The following is a 26359-nucleotide window of genomic DNA, read 5'->3' on the forward strand; positions in this document are numbered from 1 at the left end:
GTTCCCAAAGTCAGACAGGCCTCAGTTTGAAGCCAGTTCTGCCGCCTGTGCTGTGCAACGTTGGGAAAATTGCTGTGTCTCTCTGATCCCCAGCTTGTCTATGAAACAGCCCACTCAGTAGGGTGCTGGGAAGACAGAGTGATAGTCAGAATACAGCAGGGTGGGCTGGAGAGATGGCTCAGTGGTTAAGAGCACTGACTGCTCTTCCAGAGGTCCTGAGTTCAAATCCCAGCAACCACATGGTGGCTCACAACCATCTGTAATATACATTAAATAAATAAATAATATATATTTAATGTATATATATAATGTGTATATATATATATATATAAAATAAAAAGAATACAGCAGGGTGACAAGAAAGGCTGACTGTGGCTTTATCCACACCCAATTACATTGCCCTTATTTATTGAGTGTGTGAGCATGCACACATTTACTGCTGGGTTTGTGGAGTTCTGTGGACGACTTGTCAGTTCTCTCTGGCCACCATGGGAGTCCATGAGATGGATACACGGGGTTGTCAGGCTTGGCAGGACCCCCTCACTCCCCACCCCCATCTCTCAGGACCATCCATACTTTAATTATTGGCTTATGACTGCGCCCTTTGTTTTAAGTCACGACCACTGTATCTTTGAAGTGGGTGCCAGAGGGACAAAAAACAGTGCTGAACACTGTGTGGAAAAGTGTGTGCTCCTGGCCTGGGCCTTGAGCTCAAGCTCACTGGGGGCTGGGTGTATCGAAGACTGCTATCTATGCTCCCAGCTTCTCAGGAGCTCGGAACAGGATTGCTTGAATCCAGGAGTTTGAGATCACCCCCCAGTGACACAGATTTGGGGTTGGTTGGCCTCTTGGGGTGGTTTTGGGTCTACGTTCACATAAGTCTATTCCTTGTCCTTCGTTTATTCATGGCCCGATCTTTCTTGGTCTCCTCACAGCATCTCCAAATCCCCAAGGGTCGAGCTCCCCTAAGAACACTAGTCTCACTGGATCTTCATGAGATGGGCAGAAGCTATTACAGCCATTACATTTTACAGGAGGGGAAACTGAGGCCCTTAGAGAGGTGCCATGGATCCCAAGTCCCACACACCCACAATGTTGCCTCCAGCTCTCACTTCCTTCCTGTGACATCACCTCAGCCTAGTGTTATGGAGACCAAGCCAGGACTGGTCTCTGAGGGCAGGCTTGGGTACCTGCCTTCCATCCTCCTCCCGGCATTCCTCTGCTCCTGACGTGTTGGCACTCACCGTGGCATCTTCTGAACAGGAGGCAATCTCAAAGTCATCGAAAGGATTCCACTTGATGTCCAAGACGTTCCCTCTGTGCCCACAGACCTTGGGGTAGTGAGGGTCCAACTTTCCCGTCTGTAAAACAGTGTCACAGGCATCAGGAGACTGTCACAGCATCACAGGAGGCTGGCAGGATGGACCGTAGCGTCAGTCAGACAGTCATCACCAAGCAAGCAGGAAAATGTAAGGGGAAGAGTCAGGGCAGCATACCTTTCCCATGTCCACTGTGTGACCCCGGGGAAATCACTTAACCTTTCTGAACCTTCCCATCCTCCTTGGCACAGGGTAGGATGTAATGGGTGTTTCACAGGCTGGACTGAGGACCATGGGAATGGTCTATCCCAGTGTCCAGTGCCTAGTAGGTGTGCAGTCTGGGCCTTTTCCATCCCATGCAACTGTTGGAACTAATGTGGTACAGACATTTCTGAAAATGGCATGGCTATTAAATGCTGAGAGGTACCGAGTGACCCATCAAGGACCTAGATTCGTCCCTGAGAGAAATGAAAATAGGGGTCCACTTGAGACTCCTCTATTAGCATCTACAGCAGCACTGTCTATGACAACCAAAAGGAGGAGGCCACAGCAGCATTGTCTATGACAACCAAAAGGAGGAGGCCACCCAGATGCTCACCAAGTGACATGTGGGAAATGCAATGCAGAGCATGGTTATTATACAGTGGAATTTTATTCAGCTAGAAAAAGGAAAACGGTGAATGAACCTTGAAGGCATCAGTCCAAGTTGAAAGGCTACTTATCAACAGGAGAGGTGGCACATATCTGTGACCCAGCACTAGGGAGGCCATTTTGGACTTAAACATAAAATCAGATATTAGTTAGGCCTTGGTCCTACTATCCCAGCCACTTAGAGGCTGAGACGGGAGGGTCTCTTGGGCCCAGGAACTGAAAGGAAGCCTGGACGACGCAGTGGAATGGTCACGCACACATGGGAAACAGGGAAATCAGAGGCAGAGCACCTGCCTGGCATGCTGAAGACCCTGGGCTCAGTCCTGACCACCACGGAGGAGGTAGGACGTGTACATGCATGCACACACACACACACACACACACACACACACACACACCCCAAATGGGAGTTGTGTCATTTGCTAGTGATGCGTGAGGCAATAGAAAGGGTTACCATGCTCAGTTAGATGGCTCTGCCTCCATTGTTGGAAGCAACAGCCTCCTGGACAGGACAGGCAGGTCATGTCCCCTAGGCCTCCTGTGAGGGACCAGTCTTAGCTCTTTGCCCAGCCTCTAGGCCATTCAGTGCACAGTCCCCAGAGTGCACTGGGTTCCCCAGCCCAGTGTTGCTCAGGCTGGCCTTGAACTCCTGATCTACAGGGCATTTATAGATAAGCACCACAACTGGCTCTCAGGGTGAGGTTTTGAAAATTAAAATCCAATCACGTCCTCTACCTATTTTCACTCCTCGAGGCCCTTCCTCAGGTTTGAAATGTAACAATCTCTTCCTTGTAGGACTGCAAAGGGTTAAGTGAGAGAGGAAATGAGAAGCACAAGCAGGGAGGAGCTGAGGTAAAGGCTCAGCACTAGTAACTATGCCCATGGCAGAAAATCTGTATCTCAAGGCTGAGGGAAGGAGAAGGAGGAGGAAGAGGAAGGGGAAGGAAGGAGGAAGAGGAAGAGGAAGGAAGGAGGAAGAAGGCAGGAGGAAGAAGAGGGGAGGAGGAATAGTAAGTAGGAAGCAGCAGCACTAACAACTGTTTGTGTGCAGATGATGGAAACATGGACTTCTTTTAATCATTTTCTCCCCCCCCCCTTTTTTCTTGAGATATAATCTCTTGTAGCCCAGGCTGGCCTTCAACTCATCATACAGCAAATTTTTTAAAGATTTATTTTATATATATGGAGCTCTATCTGCAAGTGCATCTGCGTGCCAGAAGAGGGCATCAGATCCCATTATAGATAATTGTGAGCCAACATGTGGTTGCTGGGGATTGAACTCAGGACCTCTGGAAGAGCACCTGGTGCTCTTAATCACTGAGCCATCTCTCCAGTCCCTAGTTTTGTACTTTTATTTATTTTTTTTAAAGATTTATTTATTTATTATATATAAGTACACTGTAGCTGTTCAGACACACCAGAAGAGGGCATCAGATCTCATTACAGATGGTTGTAAGCCACCATGTGGTTGCTGGGATTTGAACTCAGGACCTTTGGAAGAGCAGTCACTGCTCTTAACCACTGAGCCATCTCTCCAGCCCAGTTTTGTACTTTTAATCCTCAACTCTGCTTCCTATGTGCTGAGGTTATAGGTGTGACTACTATTATTCTTTGAAAGCAATTTTCCGTGTTTTTTTGGCATAAAACAGAAAAGGCATTTATTTCTGTAATCCCAGCACTTGGGAGGCAGAGGCAGAAGGACTGAGTGTCCATAGGCTGAACACAATCTGATCTACATATCATATCAAGTTCCAGATCAGCCAGGACTATGAAGTGGGAACTCATAACTACATTTCTGAACAGATGGTCCTTCTAGGGTTAGTTGAGGCTTGGTTCTCGAGTTCAAAGCATTTTCAGGCATGTAGGAATGGTGAACACACAGGCCAGGCTTTCTAATGCTATACCTGTGGCAGGCATCACCAATGGATCACAATACTCTCAAGCAGACTAGAGGAGGGACACTCCCAGGGCCATTGGGACTCAGAGGAACAGAGCCGGGCCTCTGCCCAACAAGTCGAAGTGAACTTCTGGTGGACTTCCTATACTCTGAGGAGTGATTGCCCTGGCCCTGCTTTCTACATTCTTTCCCTTTTCTTGTACCACTTCCTGGGTCAAAGGGTACGGCAATACAGAATCTTTTGCTATAAGTCTGATTGCTCTGGGCCTTTATCTTTGTTCTCTGGCCCAGAGCCATGGCCTTGTTTCTGCCCTGCAGGTTTCTCAGGAAATGCCAATTGCAAGGCAGGTCTTGGGCTAATCCTAGGCAAGCAGCCAACAGGCCACCTACACCACACCCTCATCCTCACCTCCTGTAGAGTCTGTTGCTTCAGGGCTAGGTTGACCATCAGAGCTGGGCTCCTCTGGGGCCCACAGAGCCGAAGCCACATCAGCCCACTCCTCCCACTCAAGACCCAGAGCATTAGTGATTTAGTTGTCTGAAGCTATTGACTAGGCTGCTAAAAGCCTGTCTGGGAGGCATTTACAATTAGTAGGCTGTTTTTATCTTTCTGTCCATTAGATCTGCACTCAGCCAGGGAGAAGCTTCTGGTTTATTGGAACACCAAACTTTAAGTCAGGGGTGACAGTGCTGCCTCTCTCAAACCTCAGCCAGGCCTGGCTGGTTACAGGAGCTGGCTACCAAGACTGTGTAGGACTACAAGTCAATGGGGGCTGCCCTGAGACAGGTGGAGAGGGTAGAAGTTAGGATTCCTACAAGGTACAATGAACGGTGGGGGTGGGGCAGCTACAGATCCAGGTTCTGGGATAGGGAGAGTTATGGTGGGCCTGGGAGCATGGCTCTACCTACTACAAGAGAGCTTACCGCTTCAAGCTCCTCCCAATTACAAAGTGGAGCCGGAGCGGCCTGGGTGGGGGAACAGAGAAATCACACAGTAGGGCTGAAGTTCAGCTGACTCCTGCTTCCTGGGGTTGAACCTCGGCTACACCACTTCATTACTGTTCAAGCTGGGCCTCTGAGCTCGGCCCAGGGCCTTGGTTTCTTCCTCTACAGAATAGGGGAATTGAAAAATTCACTTGCAGTGTGTGTGTGTGTGTGTGTGTGTGTGTGTGTGTGTGTGTGTGTGTGTGTGAGAAGTGTGTAGAGCCTTTGCTGGGGCATAAGGCTCTACAAAGCAGCCTGCATCGGTCCATCTGAAGCCACTGCAACTATCCACCCACAGTTTTGTAGGGTGCTGGGGAAGGAACTTGGGTGTCATATATGCTAAGCTGCCTTGGGCTACACCCAAAACACACCCAACTTTAATTGTTGCTTGGTATGTTCCAGGGCCCAGGGATATATTTAGTGTGAGAACAAACTGTTCAGGTGGTGGGGGTAGAGTCAAATACACACACAGACACACAAACTTATCCACCAATATACACATGAACACATGTGCACACACACAAGCACATACATGGATATATGCAAACATGTGCATATGCACATACATATACTTGTGCATATACTTGCATACATGCACACAGAAGACACACAAACAATGCACATGTATGGAAAGACAGACACATGCACGCAGATAAACACACACACATACACACACATACATGCACACACACATGCGCACACACATGCGCACACACAAATGTACATACACACACACACGCACACACGCACACACGCACACACGCACACACACACACACACACACACACACACACACACACACCACTTCCTATACCAGTTTAAGAACCCAGTGAACGGTCCTCTCCATTTCTTCTAGACCAGCACTGTTAAGGTGATCATTTGGACCCCAAGTCCTAGGCCCCTTTGATCTGGTCTTTGTATATCAGTGTCCCAGGGCCTACCTCCTGGGCTCTGTCTGTTTTTTCCTTTCTTCTTCTATACCTCACCCAAAGTTCACATCCCTCATGCCCTGGGAGGCTCTGTCTGGTACAGGCGCAGGCCTCAAAGTCCAGACCTTCTATCCTGTTTGGAGGTTCCAGGCAGCTTCTGCACACACCTCGCCATTCCCCTTTGTACCCCAGCAGACTTCAGTTGCCAAGGCTGCAGGGTAGGTTGTGAAACTCACCCTTCTGGCCTTCTTCCAGAGACTCACTGCTCCGTGCACAGGGGAGAGGCACCTTGCCTGAGGTGGCACCCTTTCTAAGCTTTGAATCTCTGCATGGGAGATACTCTGGTAAGATCTAGGACAGGAGGCTAAGGCAAGCTGCGCTCTGCCCTGCACTTTCAGTAGGGGCAGTGGGGCTATGCTGCTTTCACTCACCCTTGTGCCCACACTTCTCTGGGCCTGGCTTGGTGGCAATCTCTGAACCAGCGAGATGCCAAGCATAAACAGGCAGTGAGCTGCCACTGCAGCAGGGAAGGGTGGATTAGGAGATCAGGAGACTTTCTTGCCACACCCAGCCCCAGGGTTCTCATCTATAGCTCATAGGGCCCCAGCAGCCCATCTAGACAATGGGTAATACTTTTTCCAAACAGGCCAGTGTCAGTGAGGCTCCAGTATGTGCAAATACCCTACATCTACTATGCTAAAGTGGCTGCTATGCTGTTGACTTCTAGGAAGCAGGGCACTGGTGGGTCCCCATCCCTTTCTCTGCATTTAGTGCCCGTTCAGACTTACTGGATGTGGCCAGGTGTGGTGGCTTATGCTTGTAATCTCAGTCTTTGGGAGGCCGAGGCAATGAAAAACACCAGCTTGAGGCTAGCCTGGGCTACATAGAGAGCCCCTGCCCTAAAGATATATTAAAAAAAGAAAGAAAGAAAGAAAAAGGAAAAGAAAAGAAACATTTCTATTTCAGATCCTCAACAAAAGGTGGCTCACACCTGTATCTGAAGCACTTGAAGCTGAGGCAGGAGGACCGCCTCCACTTCAAGGCCACCTGGGGCTACCTGGTGAGCTCTGCCTAGTCTGGCTGGGTGCGATGGTAGACCTCATCTCAATATCCACTTACCCACCAAAGAGGGAAAGAGTTGTGAGAAGTTTAATTTGTTTCGGTTTTAAAGATGAGGTCTTACTGTGCAACCCAGGCTGACCTTAAACTCTGGGCAATCCTCCTGCCTCAGCCTCTGGACTGCTGGGGTTACAGGTGTATGCCAGGTCACCTACCCTGCAGTTTCTAAGAACATTGAGTTCATGGCTACCTTATGATACAGCAGCCGTCTTTAGTGTTCACAGAGGAAGTGATCACAGAGAGGCAGCTTCACTCAGAACAGCCCTGAACTGGAATCAATCAGATGCTTGGCTTGTTTGGTTTGTTGCGGGACAAGGTGTCCCTGGGTAGCCTGGGTTGGGGTTATCCTTCTGCTTCAGCTTCCCAAGTGCCATAGGTGTGGGTAGTAGTTTTAGACTACCAAGTGTGTGTGTGTTGTGTGTGTGTGTGTGTGTTGTGTGTGTGTTATGTGTGTGAGTGAGTGTGTGTGTTATGTGCATGCATGTGAATGTGTTGTGTGCATGTGTGAGTGTGTGTGTGTTGTGTTTGTGTGTGTGTTTTGTGTGTGAGTGTGAGTGTTGTGTGTGTTGTGTGTGTGTTTTGTGTGTGAGTGTGAGTGTTGGGTGTGTGTTTTGTGTGTGAGTGTTGTGTGTGTGTTTTGTGTGTGAGTGTGTTTTTGTGTGTGAGTGGTGTGGTGTGTGTGTGTGTGTGTGTGTGTGTGTGTGTGTGTGTGTAGGGTTTTGGCCCAATGCCTCATGTATGAAAGGAAAGAACTCTCCACTGGCTTTATCCTGCCTCCTACTAGGTAGCTTTTGGTGGGTGAATGGTTAAATACCCTATTAACTGCAACTGAGGCAACTTAGAAAAGCATAGGAAATTAAGGGCACAGGAGAAGATAGCAAAGCCCCTTCAAGATCTAGTTTGTCTTTCCTGGTGGCCGAGAGTCAAGAAATGCCCCCCCCTTGAGAAAAAAAAGCATGACGCCAAATTGCCTACGGGGATAATGTATGTTTTCTGGAAAGCATCTCGAAGGATGTTAAAGCAACAAAGAGAAAAGAAGGAAGAAAGGAAGAGAGAGGGAGAGGTGTGGTAGTACACACACCCACAGTCTCAGCACGTGGGACGGAGAAGCAGGAAGATCACAAGTAGGAGGCCAGGCTGGTCTACACAGGGTGTTCCAGGTTAGCCAGGGCTCAAGCCGAACCGAACTGAACCGAACCGAACTGAACCAAATAAAAAACGCAACAACAAGCTGGGTGTGGGGCACTTTAATCCCAGCACACATGAGGCAGAGGCTGGATCTCTGTGAGTTCCAGGCCAGCGTGGGCTACATATGGAGTTCCAGGTCAGCCAGGGCTACACCGGAGACCCTGTCTCAACACCTGGAAAAACAACAAACAAAAGAAAGCGAGGGCAACAGCCAGTGAGTTCTGTGTACTTAGGGCCGGAAAGTATGTGGCCTTGACTTTAGTATTTCAGTCTTCCTTCTTCATTTTTAAATGGTCTTCCTCAGAATTGAATTTCCAAGACAAAATTCTTTAAGAAAAATAGCCTAGCTCATATAGCTTACTTAGCTTTCAACTTCAAATCTTTTTTTTTTTTTTTTTTTTTTTTTGGTTCTCAACTTCAAATCTTAAGGTCCGCTTCATCTTTAAATCTTGTAAATTACGGGGTTGGGGATTTAGCTCAGTGGTAGAGCGCTTGCCTAGGAAGCGCAAGGCCCTGGGTTCGGTCCCCAGCTCCGGGGGGGGGGGGGGGGGGGGGAGAATCTTGTAAATTACATCCTTTGAGAGTTGTAATGGCACAAGATCATATACCCAGCTGCCGTGAAGACAGGTGAGGGGAAGTAACTTTCTCTGAAGAGCACGGATAGTGTGGGGGTGGGGGGCTGTCCTGTCTTCTGGTAGTCACCCAGCCCATACAGGTTACAAGTTCCCTAAGTCTGCCTCACTCTGAGGACAGGAAGATCAGCTATCTCTGAGCAGAGGTCTGGGGGTGTAGGGAGGGGAGGGTTGTAATGGGCTGTGCCTCCCTGCCTCTGCTGACCCAGCACCCTGGATGGGTTTCCCGAGAACCACACTCCTAAGTGAAAACAGGCGAGTCCAGGTGCAGCTCAGAGCTACCCCAGCTGACGGATTGGGGGGAGCTGGGAGGGGGGCCTGGGTTGAGCTTCCAGTGCTCCAAACTCAAAGAACTGTCGGTCCTATTAACACAGCCTTAAAGTGATAACAGCAATGAAATGGGGAACAGATCAGGGCCAATCAGGGGTCAAGGAAGAAGTGGGGTTGGTGAGGAGTGGCTGTGCAAGGGAGGGGCAGGGAGAGGTCTGTGGGGTGGCACTTACGCCCAATAGTGACCTGGACATCCTTATCAAGGTTGTTACACCGAACTGCAGTGCTATGGGTAGCAGATAATCAGTATAAAGGCACCCAGGACCCCACTGTATTATTTTATACGCTTGCTTATGAATCTGCGAGCATCAAGAATGAAGAGTGCAAGGCCTCCAGGATCACAAGCGATAAGAGACCCACTTCCTCCACACACGTGCTGTGGCAGAATCGTACACACACACACACACACACACACACACACACACACACACACACACACACACATTCACAGAGAGAGAGAGAGAGAGAGAGAGAGAGAGAGAGAGAGTCAGTCAGTGCGGGGACTGGAGAGAGAGTTCAGCGGTTAAGAGTGCTGGCTGCTCTTCCAGAGGACCCAGGCAGTTCACAACTATCTGTAACCACAGTTCCGGGGTACCTGACACCTTCACACAGACATACATGGAAGCAGAACACCAATGTAAATAAAACTTAAATTAAAAAACTCTGTGTGTGTGTGCGTGTGTGCATGTGAAAGTGCTTGTAGTTAATGTGAAATACTCTAGCTGGGTGTCACAAGTGCTAGCAGCTCTGGAGTAGGCTGGGAGTGCAGATGCCCTGGCTACACTTGAACCTTATCTTTATGGTCCCACCAAGGTGTGATAGGCTCATAGGTGGCACTAGTTGTTGTGCCTGTGTTCACGGACGTCTGAGACATGTCCTTGAACTATGTGTGAGATTGCAAACAGCCCAAAGGACCTTAGGTGTGACGATACACTCCTATAGTTCCAGCATTTAGGAGGGTGGGGACAGCAGGCTCAGAGTGCAGGCCGGTGTGGGCTGTGAGGTTAGATGAAGGATTCATAAATCTTATCTAAAACCAGGCTGAGTTTCAGTTCCAGTGGCTTCCCACTGGAGTCAGATAAACCCAAACTTTCTGTGGCTCAAATCACCTTCTTGAGAGTCTCAGCATGGCTCTGCCACACTCTTGCTCCCCTGCCAGGGTCTTTGCACTTGCTTTTGGTTCTGCCTGAACACTTTCCTTAGAGCTGGAGCCATCATCTAGGGCTATCTCCCCAAGAAGGCCTTCCTGGACCATCCCGTGTGATGCAGGCCCCTCCCCTAATGCATATCATCACTCGTCACACAAAGTTGATGTCTGTTGTCTGAACTTGTCGGGACTCTCGTCATTAGCTCTTGCAAAGTAGAAAGAATCTGAGTAGGAAAACCCAGGAACCAGCTACTTCATTCTTTTTCCAACTCTGGGAATCAAACCCACGGCCTTGTGGACTCTACTAGCCAGCTACATCCCCTGACCTAATTAATTCCTTAATTAGGGAAGAACTCGGCTCATTTGGTGGACAGAACCTCTTAGAGGTGCTCAGGGCTTGGGAGAGGCTTGCAGGAAGTGAGGGGCATCTGAGCCTCTCTACCTCTGACCTGTACCCAGTCTCCCAGCAGTGACTAGCAAGTCTCACTCTGACTCATTCTTCTCCAGCTCCCGAACCTCTGTTTCCTTGGAAACGCACTTTCTGTGTCTTTCCCTGGCAGTCAAGGCCTGTCTCAAATGGCCCCAGTCTGCTTCTCCAAGGCTTTCCCCTGCTTTGCTTCCAAACACTGCTCAAGCGTTCTAGTCAGACCGTGGTTCCACCGCGCAGCTCTCTCAGGCCTTTTACCACTTAGAATCACACTGCCTAGCACCATAAACAATGGTTAGATGGTGTGTTTAGTCCATGGAAATCTGTGAGTCAGCAACCCAGCACAGGAGTAAACAAAGCTCGGGCCTCTCCCACACCGTTCTAGGAGGTAGGAGCAGAAGCAGTGAGAGACCAGGGCACCGAGCCCCAAGCAGGAAACGTGTCGTGCCCTGTATCTTAGGAAGGGACAATGACTTGGGCCTCAGAAACAGGCCTGTACATAATCTCTGAACAGGGGAGGTGGAGGCTGGGGCTCAAGATTCACTTTAGCCCCAGAGTGGTTATCCATGAACATGGGATACATTTCCCCTTAATTCAAGTTTTTTTTTGTTTTTTTTTTTTTTTCCGGAGCTGGGGACCGAACCCAGGGCCTTGCGGTTGCTAGGCAAGCGCTCTACCCACTGAGCCAAGTCCCCAACCCCCTAATTCATATCCCCTTCCATGAGCCCTGTAATGCCCTGTAATTCTCTAAGTCTGTCTTGTCCATTCGTAGGAATGCTTGTTGCTGTCTGGTTGGTTTTTTTGAGACAGGATCTCACTGTGTAGCTCTGGCCACCCGGGAACTCACTCTGTAGAGCAGGTTGGCCTTAAACTCACAGAAAGCCACCCGCCTCTGCCATCCAGGTGCTGAGATCAAAGGTGTGCGCCACCATGCCCACATGCGGTTTTTTACTAGAAATGCTTAGTGACCTTCTCCATTTCCGGGAGGTGGAAATGAACTCATTTTTTGAATTCTGAGTCCTATATTCATCTTTCTTTCGAATGCTGTTTTTGAATTGGCTACACAATCTGTTTAAAAATTTTAAAATCATATTGACTCATGTATTGCATGTTTGGATACATGCTGCAGTACACGCCGCGTGTGGGAGTCAGAGGACATTTTTCAGGAGTGGGTTCTCTCCTTCCAGCATTTGGGTGCCAGAGATCGAACTCGGGTTGTCAGTCTCGACGACAGTCACCTTTACACACGGAGCCATCTCACCAGCCAGCGAGGGCCATTTCTTTTCAACAAGTGGCTCACAAATACTCCCTTGAGTGTTGTCATGTTGGCTCTATTTATCAAAGCTAACAGCCCAAGAGGACAGCCTTGTCCCATGATGCAATGAACCAGAAGGGCACAAATGAGTGTATACAGTATTCCTGATCCCCATACACTAATCACAGAAACAACCTGACAAATCTAAATTTAGTCACAGTCCACAAGATTGCTATCCTTTGCTCCTTGAATATAAAACATTTAAGATTTTCAAATGAAGACAAGAAGATACAAGAACTAAACATAATGTGTGATCGCCAATCGGCATCTAAATCAGATTGAAAAACGATGTAAGGACTGGTTGCTCTCACACCATCACGGCATATTAAATTTCCAGTAAGTAGTTATCCAGAAGAATGGTCCTGTCCTTGCAGTATATGATAGATGGGCATTACTTAGAGGTGAAAGGTCAGATCTGTGACTGTTTCCAAGCACACGTACAAATGCATGCACAAACGTGCAAGCACTTATCGCAAGGTGGCAAAGGTTAACTACTGGGAAGCCACATCCAAGATAACCAGGGCTGCATTCAATTGCACTTCCCAATTTTCTGTGTAGTTTACAGAGCTACACAATTACCTTTATTCCTAGGGCTACACTTTGGGTCTTAAAAGTCTGTGCTGTGTAGACGAGGACCCAGGGAAGTGTGACTGGGATGTGGTGGAGTCTTGAGGAGGAAGAGCCTAATACGTTGTCGTCTTCAGGTCCTGGGGAGCAGTGGTGGTGCATGCCTATAATTGTAGTATTCAGGAGACTGAGGCAGGAGGATTGCAAGTTTGAGCCTAGTATGGTCTACACAGGGAGATCCTATCTTAAGAGAGAAAGGGGTGCTGGGATTGTGGTATTTGCTTACTGGTGATGTGGTGAACAGAATTACTTGGCATGTGCTTCCCATGTAATTATTCACCTTCCCTAAGGCCCATATGTAACGGGGCCAGTTGATTATGGGCTGGAACCACTCGAACTTTTTTTTTTAAATGGTTGCCTCATTTTTCTTTTCTTCCTTCCTTTAGTTCCTTTCTTCTTTTCTTTTTAAGATTTATTATTTATTTATTTATTTATTTATTTTTGCATTGGTATTTTGCCTGCACGTATGTCTGCGTGACAGTGCCACATCCCCTGGAACTGCAGTTATAGACAGCTGTGAACTGCCTTGTTGGTGCTGGGAATTGAACTCAGGACCTCTGGAAGAGCAGCCAGTGTTCTTAACCACTGAGCCTTTCTCCAGCTTTGCAGGACTTTGTGGCTGTATGTAGGCCTGATGTTCTAATGTGTATTTATATATGTGAAACGCAGCAAACATGTTCCAAAGTGCATGGATTGAAATGTACAGCCTCACGAATGCTCGGGCAGTAAATCATCGGATCAGCGGGACAGTCCTCCCAGGTCCAGAAGCCATCACTAGTGGCCAAACCACTGAGGTGTCTGACTTCACAGCCACACCCACTTAACTATTCAAATCCTGCCGTATGATTGTTTCTAACTTCAGGGGATGGGATGATAGAATCTGTACTTTGTTATCTCAACATGAGGTCGGGCTGTCTGTAGCCATGTGCTGTGCATGTGAAGTACCGTGGACAGGAACTTATCTACTGATAGACGGGGTTTTCCAGATTGGTAAAGAAATAATGCCCCTAAACTCGTTCACTTGCTTGCTCTTTTTTTTTTTTTTTTTTTTGGACAGGGCCTCATGTAGCCTAGGCTGGCCTCAAGCTTGTGGTAATCCTCCTGCTACAGCCTCCCAGGTGCTAGAATTACAGTCAGAACTAAGCTGTCTGGTGCCTGGCTTCAGGAAGTGAATTTTGGTTTTATTTCCTTTTTTTTTTTTTAAATTAAAAAAGGTCTCACGTAGCCCAGGCTGGCCCCAATCTCCTTATATAGTCAAGGATGGATCTTCCAGACCTTCTTGTTACTGGATTACAGGTGTGTACAACCATGCAGAGTTTATACCGCACTGGGAGCAAAGCTCAGGCAGGGCCTCATGTCCAACAGAGCCGAATCCCCAACTGCAAGAGCGGCGTTCTTCACTAGGTAAGCACCCTCAGCTGGGTGTGGTGGCTCACACTGGAACCCCAGAACTCTGGAGGCACAGGCAGGCTGACTGCTGTGAATCTGAGGCCAATTGAGGCTGCAGAGTAAGACCCTGTCTTGAAATGTGGGGAGGGGTAGTGCTTGAGAGATGGCTCAGTGGTTAAAAGCCTAGACTCTTGTAGAGGACCCGAGAGCTTAGCCTGCAGCTAACAACTACAACTTGCCCTCCAGAGGAACCATTGCCTCTGGTGTCCACGTGCACAGACACACATACACAGCATACACACATTTTTTTAAAAAAGAGAATATGTCTTTTTGATTTCACAGTTTACCACCTCTTTCCATGATTTCTGTGAGGGAAGTGTTTTAACGCTCCGTTTGTTAACCGTCCCAGGATCGCGCAGGCTGTGGATCCCTACTTGAGTCAGTAATACAGGAGTCTGCCCGTTTCATCCATGCTTCATGTCGGCAACCACTCGCTCCAGTGGCTCCTCTGGCTCTCACAGCTCTGCTGCAGGCTGAGCTGCCTCTGCTGCCTTAGGACCGCCTCTTACTGTCAGTCAGTCTTTCCAGAGGCCACTCAGTTTATCTTTCAATTTGTTTCCAGTTTATCTTTCAATTTGTTTCCATTTAAAAACATTTTCTAATGCATTTTTGAATTATTTTTCCTTGGTTTCTGCCTTTTTAAAAAACTTGCATGTGCACATATGCACGAGAGCAGGTGTTTTGTGTGTGTGTGTGTGTGTGTGTGTGTGTGTGTGTGTGTGTGTGTGTGTGTAGCTACCTGTGGAGGCTGGTTATAGGCACTGTGAGTTGCCAGAAGTGGATGTTGAGAATCAAACTTGAGTCCTCTGGAATTGCATCATGGGTTCTTGGCTGCTGAGCCATCTCCAGCCCTGATTCCTGCCTTTTATCACCTTTTCCCCCTTGAGTTTTCTCTAGGCTTGCTCTATTTGCTTACCCACTAAGTTCTTAGGTTGGATGTTTCCTCACTAACGTCAGCCTTCTTCTCTTTTAACGTAAGCATCGGTACTGTGACTCCCTGTCTGGATTACACCCCTGAGTGCCAGGTGTTTTTGCGTACATCTGATGGCCACTCAGTTCCACGTGTTTTGAACTTGCATTTCATAGGGGTTGGGGGTAGAGTGGCTGAGCACTTACCCAGCATATACAAGGTTTGATCTAGCTATTTAAAAGAAAAGAAAAGGAAAGAAATTGGGGCTGGAGAGAGCCCAGCAGGTAAAGCACTACCTATATGTATTAATCAGCATTCTCTAGAGGAACAGGACTGACTGAATTACACACACACACACACACACACACACACACACACACACACACACACGCACGCACGAAGTACTTTTCAGGCTGTGGTCCAGCTGGTCAGGAGATCCTTTAGGGCATCTCTCGGTGCTACCATGTCCTGTGATTAAAGTTAATGGGAAACTACAACAACACAATCCAGGCAGGATGACGAAGGGCCTAGATGCTTCAGGCTGTGCAAGATTAACAACGTGAATTTAATTCCCAGAAGCCACTTAAAAAGCTAGATGCCGGAGGCTCAGCGGTTAAGAGCACCCGACAACTCTTCCAGAGGTCCTGAGTTCAATTCCCAGCAACCACATGGTAGCTCACAACCATCTGTAATGGGATCCAATTCCCTCTTCTGGTGTGTCTGAAGACAGCTACAGTGTACTTGTATATAATAAATAAATAAATCTTAAAAAAAAAAGCTAGATGTCCTGGGTATGATGGCCCATCCCTTTAATCCCAGCACTAGAGAAGGACAGGCAGGTGATTACGGCTAACCTGGTCTACATAGTAGGTACCAGTCAAGCCACGGCTACCTTGGCTGTAACTTCATGAGACCCTGTCTACAAAAACTAGATAAACAAAACCAAACAAACAAGCAACCCCACCTAAACAAACAAACTGCTGGATGTGGCAATGCTCAGCTATGACCCAGCACCTGCATCCTAGGAAATCAGAGAAGGAGACAGAGAATCACCAGGCGTTGGATGACTGGCTGGCCTGGAGTAAGCTGCACAGTGCTAGAAACAATAATGAAGACCCTGCCTCGCCTCATGAGGCCCGGGGTGGGAACTGACTCCTGGAAGTCGCCCTTGGATTTCTACATTTGCATTGTGGCATGCAAGTGCCTCCCTTAACTCCCACACGGAGGAACATATACACCACAAATAAACAAACAACAATAACAAAATAAGCAAACCTTCATTTTGGGTCCCCCTTTGACTCACAAATTATTTAGAAGTGTGGCACACAACCGTAACTCACGGTGAGGAGGTGAACTTAGGAGGATGAGGTCAAGGCCAGCTTGGCTACATGGGAAGTTCCAGAGCTGGACTACAGGAGATGCTGTCACAAGCAAACAAGCAAGCAAACGGTCCACACCAGTGGGCACACGGGGCCTCAGTTAGCTGGTCTGCTGTTACTGGCTTCTATACCTGAGGTACTGTGATGAGGGAGCTGTCTCTGAGCTCATCTCCCTCCAGGCTTTGACCACACAGGTCCGTCAGTGCTCCAGGGCTGCTTCTTGCCTTTCCTCAGACTCTGGATCGCCAGTCTTTGTGACTTCCCAGGGTCCTTATCTAAGTCTGTGGGCTCCTTTCCTGTGGCCAGGCTCCCCGAACACCTCTCGTGACATGAGTAGAAACACAGCCTGGGATCACCTCTCTCCCAGGCCTCTTCATGAGTTCTGCTGAAGGCAAGCTCAGCTCTTGGATCCCACAAAGATCCCCTTTAGGGTAGATCTATATGAAGATGTCACTCCATGGATCCAAACACTGGGCAATGGCGATAGTTCCTGGGGCAAGCATGCTCTCACTGCTGGCTCTAGGGATAAGCATTCTCCTTTCTGCCTACTGCTTTCGAGCCTCCCACTCTCACCTCCTGACAAGGGGAGGTGGCTTCCGCAGTCTCCCCAATTTCAGTTGAGCCCAGCTAATTGTTCTAACAAGCATATTTCATTCAAGAGAGAAAAAATTGGAGCGAGCACTATTCTTGCGTGGATAAGAGACGGTCCTCTAAGTGGGCCAGCTGCTGAGAGCCCAAGAAGGAGACCAAGGGTCTAAGAACTGGCTGATGCAAGCTCACACAACTAGGAAAGCAGGCCAGTCTAGATCTTCAGTCATATCTGCACTGGGGACCTGGGCTTCCCACCTTGTCCATCTGTCCTGTAGACCTCTAGAGGCTGGGTCCTTACCTGGTGCAAGGGGATGACAAGGAAGGCGCCCCCACCGGCACATTCAGTGACCACAGCGATGAAGTGGGGGTTCACAGCACAGAAGTGGTTGTCGTGGACGCTGCGTGTGATGGGCACAGAGTCGTAGCAATTCTCCTTGCTGGCAGGCTTGCCGTAGACGTGTCGGAACTTGGAGCTGCGGTACTGGGGGTGCCATGACATCTGCAGGGGATGAAGGGACCGATAGTATAAGGCCCACCACCTCATCATGGAGCACAGTAGAGAGTACTTAACAGGCACAGCCTGGGCAGTGGTCTGGTTTCACTGCTGATTCTTTTTGAGGCAAGATCTTAGACCAGGCTAGCCTGGAACTCACTGTATAGCCTAGGATGGCCTTGAACTCATGATTGTTTTGCCTTAACCTCTTGAGTGCTAGGATTAGAAGCTGTGCAACCAAGCCTGGTGTTAGTGGCCAATTCTACAAAGGTCCACCCTGAGGGGAGAGAGGCTATCACAGTGGTTATAGAGACTATTGGTCATTACTATTCATTCATTTCCTGATCCATTAGAGCCTTTCTGTTTTTTCAAATATGAACCCCCAAAACAGAGGGACCACAGAATATTTGCTACAGCCCCCACCCCAACTTTCCTGCCCAACCAAGCTCTCCTGCCAACCAAGTGAGAACCAGTGTTGTTCTCTAAGGCTAGCCAGTCTGGCCTCCAGTTCTAACTTTGTCTCACTGTGACTTAACTCTGATGACTTAACCCTCGGAGTCTCTGTGTTCTTGTCTGTAAAATGGGACAACACAAGTCTGCCTCATAGACTTGTGTCTCCCCTCTGGAAAGGGAGCTGTTGGCCCCCACGAATGAAACCACCCAGTCCAGAGCAATGTGACCGAGACCGTCAATACCCATCTGCCCCACCCCAGGCTTTATTTCTATTGCCAAGGTTTGTCCAGACCTTTGAAATGGGGGAGAGGTCACAGAAGTGAGGGAGGATGGCATCTAGTAAGGTCAGGGCATGAGAGTGTCTGTATGGTGTGACCATGTGTGCCATGAGCCTGGCATTCATCCATCACAGAGCTCTGGGGTGCTGGCGTTGCCCCAGGTGTGTCTGGTGCCTTCTGCTCAGGGACCCGTTTGCACAAGGCTTTGGTGACTCAGCAACTCGGAGCAATGGTTTCACTTCCCCTGCCAGCAAGCTTTTGTCTGCCCTGCAGGCAGGGCCTACACCCCTCCACAGCAGCCTTCCCACTTCGTCCGTCCATCTGTCTGTAGTCCTGTGGCTTTATGCCATGGCATTAGGCTGGGGGCTGGGAACCGCCACCCTGAGAAGGCTTTAGTTGGCTCTAGGCTTAAACTCCTGGGAGTCATTTCTCTTAAGTCTGGCTGTGGACTGGCTGGAGACTGTCTCATCCCCTACAACCCTCCTGAGGTGGGGGCGTACTAACCATATCTGAGGATGGGAAATGGAGGTGCAGGGGAAGCTACGTGATAGAAATGGTACTGACATGAGCAGCAAATTGAGAATTCAAAGCTTAGCTACCTTCTTCCTGTGGGGCGAGTGTGCATGTGCACGTGCGTGCGTGCGTGCGTGCGTGCGTGCGTGTGTGTGTGTGTGTGTGTGTGTGTGTGTAAGGGTACTGTTGTGGGGTAAGCAACAGATTTTCCTGCCTGCTCTCCATGGCCCTCTTCTTCACCCAGCCCAGCAAGTAGCTGATGTGGAACCCAAGTTGGGAGGGGCGTGTTCCCTGGTGCCACTGAGGGTGGCTTCACGGTGAGTAGGACATTACCTGATTTGGTTTGAGCAGAGGTGGGCTGGGCCGGAGTTTGCTGTTGCCATTCCACATCTGCTAGCTCAAGTTTTTCTTTTGTTTCTTCCTCTTAAAATCTGACCTTGTGGGCACAGAGGCCGCTCCCTGTAAGTGCTTTGTGGGAGGGTCTGAAGCACCACCTTCTAACATAGCCTGGTTGATAGAGGGAGATTAGAAGGGCAAGATAGGTGTGGGACAGCTGCTCATAATCCTAGCGTGAGGGCCAAGAGTTTAAAGTCAGCTCCAGCTACACAGTGAATTCAAAGGCCAGCCTGAGGTACACAGCAAATTCAAAGACTAGCCTGGGCTACTCAGCAAGAACCTGTCACACAGAACCAAACCAAACCGAACCGAACCGAACCAAACCAAATCACACCACTTTATTTGAATGTGATCTTCAAAGACCAAGAATTAGTGCAATAAAACCTGATTAGAGGTGCACCCCACATGGAGCCAAAAATCCTTTGCTCTTACCCACACAGAGTGCATCATGGCCCTGACCATGTATGCTCCAACCCTGATGAGAAATCTCCCCAGTGGGATCAGAGGACAACTTTTGGTAATTGATTCTCTCTTTCCAGCTTGTTGAGGTAGGTGTTAATCTACCATGATGCCATAGTGGCCATCTGCAGGCCACAGTGGCTCTCAAGCTTCCAGCTGACTCTCCTGCCTCTGCTTCCCATCTCACTGTAGAAGTCTTGGCATCATGGGTGTGCGAGCTGCGGCATCTGGCTTTTCACAAGGGTTCCAGGCATTGAACCCAGGCCACCAAGCTTGCAAGGGAAGCTATTTTACCTGCTAAGCCATCTTGCCAAGTCTCTTTTTTAATACACCCAGAATCCCTAGTGAAGGCCCAATCCATACCGGATGGGGTGGGACAGCTAGCCTGTGGAGCCAATCAGAAAGCCTTAGAAGTCGACCCCTCCCCCCAGGTCAAGGCTATGTACTAATTCCTCTGCTTCCCCCTTCCTCAGCCCCCCTCCCCCAAGTTCTTTCTCATGGTGTCTTTCCTTCTTACAAGGAAGAAGGAAGAAACCACAGGTCCTGGCTCCTGGTAAACGTCGTTTTCTCAATACAGAGTCTCTCAATCTGAGGCCAAGCCCTAACTGAAACCACAACTTCTTGGCACAAGACATTTCAAATTCTGTCTTCTCTAGGCCAGCAATGAGCTCAAGTGTCACAGGGACTCAGGCAATTAGGACATCAGTTTCTGCCCCCCTATCTCAAAGGAACAAGAGGCCTGGTTTCTCCTCTACCAGTCTGCCAGGGACCATGGACAAGGAGGAGTTCTTGTGCTATAGCTATGGAACCAAGGTAGAAGGATTTCAGGTTCAAGACCAGCCTGAAAAATGTAGTAAGCATCTGCCTCAAAATAAAAACACGAGAAAAAGGTTGGGTGTGGTAGCCTGACATCTGGATTCCAACACTGGGGAGGCTCAGGTACGACTGCCACAATTTGAGGCTAGCCTGGACTACACAGTAAGAGTCCCCTCTCAGGAAACAAACAGAATGACAAGAAGGGTTTGGGAGGACAGCTTAGTGGCAGGATACTTACCTATCATGCGCAAGTCCCTAGGTGTAATGTCTAGGACTGCAAGAAAAATGAAAGCAAACCTAAAACCCCAAACCTGAGGACATTCCAGACACACAGGGACAAGTTCGTCGCTCTACCACAGGCTATGGGTAAGGCCCTGAGAGTTCTGATTTTGACGACTCGTCTGTGAAAGAGAAAGCTATGGAAACGAGCGAGTCCAGCATCCTAAACCAGAGACTAGAACATTCTAAAGCACAAAGTTCCAGAAGGTCTGTAAAGAGGTGACTATGATTTCATTCAATCACCAGTCCCTACCCAAGGGCTGGCTCAGGGCTTACTTAGTACCCAGGGCTGGAGGGCAAGGAATGAATGTCTGGGTCACTACTCTCATGTTACTGTTCTCTGAGGTCGTCCATTTTCTGGAAGTGCCAAGTCTGAGAGGAGACGTGGAATGGTGAACCCGAGGGCTGATAATAGGGTCGGCATGGCTGGAGACTCAGAACACTGGGATCGACTGAATTCTACCACTGGCTGGACATAACGGTTCAAGCCTCTCTAATTCTAGCACTTGAAAGGCTGAGGTGACAGGTACACAAGTTCAAGACCTGCCTGAGCCACAGAATTGCCTTCCCTCCGAAAAAGTAAACAAAACAAAACAAGGAAACAAATCCAGCGCACCCTCAGGTCCCCAGGAGATTCCTGTGTGTATTTAGTATAAAGATAAGAGAGACTTACAGGGACTGGGGACACAGCAGCTCATGGTAGTCTCCAAAGAGTGACATCACCAGAGAGCTTGCCAAAACCCTATGTTCTTGGGCCCTGCCCCACCCTACCCAGACAGAATCTGGCACCCCAGAATGCAGGGCAGAACCTGTTGTATCTTAATTAGTCTTCCCCACGGGCTCATGCTCTGTAATCAAGTCTGAGGCTTAAAGATATAATGGAGCCCTGAAAACACGGGTCAATCTTAGCAGCACAAGAGCTAAAAAAGCAACCATTTTGTGTCCCGTTCCTTACAAAGAGACCTTGACAAAACCCGAACCCAGTGCCAAGCAAGACAGGGCTTCTCTGTACACTGTCACACCAAGCCGGGTGAAAGTGTTCACCAGGAGGCAGTTGGCAATCTCCAGAACACAGGAAATCCTGTGGGTTGAAATTTCAAGCAACTCAAAATGACTCAAAGAGCTACACTGAAGGACCGAAACTATAAAATGCTTTGAAAAACAAAAGACCAAACTCAAGGTACTAGATTTGGTGGTGACCAAAAGCAGTCAACAAGAGAAAAGTCAAACTGGACTCAGGGGGCTTAAAGGACATGTAAAACACTCATGTATCAGGACACTATCGGTCGGGTAAGGGCAACAGGGACGATGGAGAGAGATCTAGGACGAGGACTTGGAAAGGGATTGACAGAACAAACAGAATCCCTCAAACCCAATGACAAAGAGGACAGAGTCCACCTGGCTTGGTGGCAAACACCTGTAATTCCAGCACTCAGGAGGCTAAAGCAGGGGGATTGCTGTGAGTCGAGGCTAGCCTGGGCTACAGAGTGAGACCCCCAATAGAGCAAAACAAAAATGTGAAAAAAACTGCCCTGTTTTTTCAACAGGTGATAAGGCCAACGGAACCGGTCCAGACTGGAAGAGGCTCCACGGGTGGCGTGCCACATGGAGTGGCAAACCAAAATCCTGATCCACAGCATCCTGCCACAGAAACCCAGTCTGAAGCAGCTGAACAACTGGATTGACAGTATTAAGTGATGTCACTAGCTGTCTTCAGGGGCGATGGCAACACCGTGGCTGTCAGCCTGATCTCAGAGACGTATGCAAAAGAGTCACCACTTAAATAACACAGCACCGGGGGCTGACTCTGAAACAGGACAGGGGACTGGAGAAGTGGCTTGCTTAGCACGTGCAAAGCTCCGGGTCCCATCCTCGGCACCACATAAAACCTGGTGTGTGCTACAACAATATTCCCAGTGTTCAGCAGGTAAAGGCAGGAGGATTGGGAGTTCAAGGGCAACCTTGGCTAAATCCATAGTTGGAGGCCAGCCTGGGGTATTTGAGACTCTGTCTCAAAAATAAAATAATAATAATAATAATAATAATAATAATAATAATAATAATAAAAGAAATAAAGGCTCCAGGCTCAACCCCCAGCATCCCCACAAATTATAATCAAGTAACCCAGTAGGAGGTGGGTGGCAGACTGCAAGATTTTCATCCAGACTCTAAGGGCTCTGCCCAACAGAAGCCTTTAGAAAAGTATTCTCAACCCGTGAGTCGTGACCCATTTGGGGAGCCCAAACGCCTTTCCACAGGGGTCACCTAAGACTATCAAAACAGATAGGTACGTTACAGTTCATAACAGCAAAATTACAGCTATGAAATAGCGACAAGAGTAATTAATGGTTAGGGGTTCACTGCAGCATGAAGTCGCAGCACCAGGAAGGTTGAGGACCATTGGATCTCAAACCGTACAACTTCTACACTAGCGTGAAAACTCACCACATTAAATAAAACCCAAACTCAACTGGGCAGACACAGCAGCCACACCTTCCAGTGCTCAGTGGCCACACCTGTCTCTGAATGGAGTGATCACAGGATGTCACCACCGTGCTATCTAATGGCACTGTTCTCCCACCTCCTAGCAGCTTACACACACGTCTCCTTCCCCCATTGGTAACATCAGAGCTGACAACACCCTGCGATAAGAACCGCTTACCCTTGTGTCACGTGTTGGGGGTGTTCCAGGTATACACACGGCCCTACAGCAGCCATGGTAATGAGATCTCCTCACTTTACAGATGAGGAAATCAAGACACCGAGAGGGTAAGGCTCTCCCGCCTGGCATCACGCAGCTAGTTAGGGACTGGGCTGGAATGAGAGGCTGAGCCACTCAGAAACAGATCCAACACTTTCGTAGGGCTGGCCTGAGATTCACACATAAATCACCTCGAAGGGAAAACTGACGCACACCCAGCGCTCATCTAACAAACCTTAGTTGAGACCGCAGCATTTGGGCTATAGGCCAGTCACCTGGCTTAGCTCAGGAAAGGTTTGTGTCCAGCTCTGAGCATTTAAATCTGAGAAGAATATTCAGACTGGAAAGGGGCCTCTATGCACGAGCCGCTTGAGGGTCTGACCCTTGGCACCCCACAAAAGTATGGACACACAGACGCACATATGTTCGATGCTAAGGAACAAGCCCCACTGGTCAGGAAGAGTTCAAAGATGGAGGCTGAACCAGCTTCCACCTGTGCCCTGAGGGCTTCGGGGAGATGCTGGGTTAGGGAAGCTCTCGGCTTGTCTATCAGCACAGCCTAGGGCGGATTCTGGGATCCCTCCATGGCATCGTGCATCCTAGTACAGGCAGGGGTATCCTGCAGCCAGCAAATGCACACAGAACCCAGCCCAGTTCTCAGGTCCGTCCGCTGCCTCCCCCCCTCCCCCATCCTTCTGGTCTGGCACAGATGCCTGCCACAGGCCCATAGGAAACACAGATTGAGCTGGCGGCAGCCAAGAGAGAGCCTTTCTTCTTGATGAGATTAGGCTCATCAGGAGAGAGAGCCTCCCCCTCCCCCTCCCAACAGCCCAGAGCTGGGGTTAGCTGGCAGGGCAGCTCCAGAGATGACCAAGGCATTCCACAAGCTGAGTCCTTCTGTTCACGCCCCGAAGTTCCAGTTGCTGTGTTCTCGGGGAGGGGTCTGTTCTCTCACATGTGAGTTCCCATAAACCTCACCATGAATCCCCCCTATTCCTCAAAGGCTTCTGCTGGACTCGGGTGGTGGGTCCCATGCACCCCCACTCTCGTGCTGTCTTCCCTGTACCCCTGAGCACTATGCCTTTTGGATACCCAATCTTGGAACATACCTCTTCTCCCTGAACGGTCTAGAGTAAAGATATAAGGGCCAGGTCTTTGGCTGGCGCTCTCTGGGCTCCGAGGATGCCCCTGCCTCTTTTCCTCTGTTGCTCCAAGTTCCAGCATAACACCCCCACTCCAGATCACCCCATTATATGAAAAACTCATCTTCATACTGGGGGTGGGGTAGCCAAAGCAGGGAGAGAGGTGCCAGGTTTAAGACTGTACCCTTTTAATGGGCCTACACTTAGCATCTCCCTGCTCTGTTCTGTCCCCCTACATTTTTTTTTTTTTTTTTTGGACAGGGTTTCAATATGTAGCCCTGGTTAGCCTGAAACTTACTATTTAGACAGGCTGGCCTTGAATTCACAGAGATCTTTTGCCTCTGCCTTCTCAGTGGGAAGTGACATTATGTCCTGCTTAGCATGTGCTTCTTAACAGGTTGTTCTAAACAAATCCTGGTAGCAATCTCAGCTACTTGCCAGGAGGATCAAAAGTTCAAGGCCTTAGGTTGAAGAGATGGTTCAGGGGTTAAAATGTGTGCTCTCTCCCACTGGACCTGAGTTCGACTCACAGTACTCACTTTGGTGGCTTATAGCAGTCTGTAACTCTAGCTCCAAGAGATCAGGCCTCTGTGCATCTCTGTTTCTGTCTCTCTGTCTCTGTCTCTGTCTCTCTCTCACACACACATTGCTTTGGAACATCTCTGTCGCTGTCTCTCTGTCTCTCTGTCTCTCTCTCTCTCACACACACACACACATTGCTTAGGAACATCTCTGTCTCTGCCTCTCTGTCTGTCTCTGTCTGTCTCTGTCTCTCTGTCTCTCTGTCTCTGTCTCTGTCTTTGTCTCTCTCTCTCTCTCTCTCTCTCTCTCTCACACACACACACACACACACACACACACACACACACACACACACACACACACACACATCGCTTAGGACAACCAACAGTCCTATCAAGCTAGAACACCTATGAACCACTTCAATGACCACCCTGTGCAGTAGTGGCACCAATACCTTGGCTGTAACCAATGGTTCTCTAATTGGACTTACCCAGTTAAAAAAAGGGAAGCCATGCCTGGTACTGGAGACCTAGCTATCTACTCAGTGCCAATGAAACCACAGTTATTACATAAATCCATGGTTACATAGAAACCATTGTTATTACATAGATAAAGTAACATTATATTGCTGTGGGAGGCAAATCTACAACCACTAATTTACTAAACCAGTGTAATCTCTCTAATGACAACTTTAACATTTGTCTTTATACCCATAGATAAGCGTATTCTCCATTCCTTATCAAGGAAACGTCTCTGTTTGATAGACTGAGAACACCACGTAAAACCACAGCCAATCAAAACGCAAAGTTGTGGAGCCCTGTCTCTATGGATACATCTCCCAAATACCTCTGTGCTTAAGGCTCAGGGAACACTGTGGAAGAGGGGGCGGAAAGACTCCGTGAGACAAAGGACCAGGGACTTTCCTCTCAGATTACATCTCTTAGCAACAGAAGAAGCCACACCCATGAACTCTGCAACATGGTTGCTCGAGCCTGAGCTAGACAAAGACGACACTGACGAGTGTTCTAAACCCAACGGAGGAAGAGCCCAGGAGACCTCGATGCTACACAAAGCAACCTAGGAGAGCTGGCAGTGGAGGAGTGGCTCTCCCCAGGGAAGGGCACACTGGATGTGCCAAATGGCCCACCTGAAAGCATACATAAAGTAACATTATATGGACTCAACATATATGTATATGTGTATGTACAAAAACACATACGCATGAAATAACAACTAGTGACAAAAGAGCCATGATTAAAAGGAGAGTGGAGGGGTTGGGGATTTAGCTCAGTGGTAGAGCGCTTGCCTAGCAAGTGCAAGGCCCTAGGTTCAGTCCCCAGCTCCGAAAAAAAAAATAAAAAAAAAAAGGAGAGTGGAGATGGGTATGTGGGAGGGTTCGGAGGGGGAAAGAGA

General features: G+C 48.7%; 1 protein-coding gene and 1 long non-coding RNA gene across 6 annotated transcripts in view; one reads left to right on the forward strand and one right to left on the reverse strand.

The window, feature by feature from the left end:
* Window positions 1-26359, reverse strand: part of Coro2a (coronin 2A) — a 53664-nt gene that overhangs the window by 10089 nt on the left and 17216 nt on the right. Inside the window, exons 1-4 of one of the 5 annotated variants that reach the window (XM_017593364.3) lie at window positions 20541-20747; window positions 18965-19067; window positions 17193-17393; window positions 1245-1361 (exon numbers count right to left, since the gene is read on the reverse strand). In XM_017593364.3, the coding sequence (XP_017448853.1) occupies window positions 1245-1361; window positions 17193-17393; window positions 18965-19021 (375 nt within the window). In that variant the 5' untranslated portion in view covers window positions 19022-19067; window positions 20541-20747. Of the gene's footprint in view, window positions 1-1244; window positions 1362-17192; window positions 17394-18964; window positions 19139-20540; window positions 20748-21254; window positions 21301-26359 lie in introns of those variants that run through there. The other 4 variants (NM_001012101.2, XM_063287629.1, XM_039109864.2 and 1 more) reach the window with 4 other exon arrangements.
* LOC108350963 (uncharacterized) lies at window positions 21413-26130 on the forward strand. Its single transcript, XR_005504745.2, has 3 exons — window positions 21413-21761; window positions 22129-22508; window positions 25663-26130. It is a non-coding gene; the product is annotated as an uncharacterized LOC108350963 (long non-coding RNA).

Source organism: Rattus norvegicus, chromosome 5, assembly GCF_036323735.1.
Source record: "Rattus norvegicus strain BN/NHsdMcwi chromosome 5, GRCr8, whole genome shotgun sequence".
NCBI lineage: Eukaryota > Metazoa > Chordata > Mammalia > Rodentia > Muridae > Rattus > Rattus norvegicus.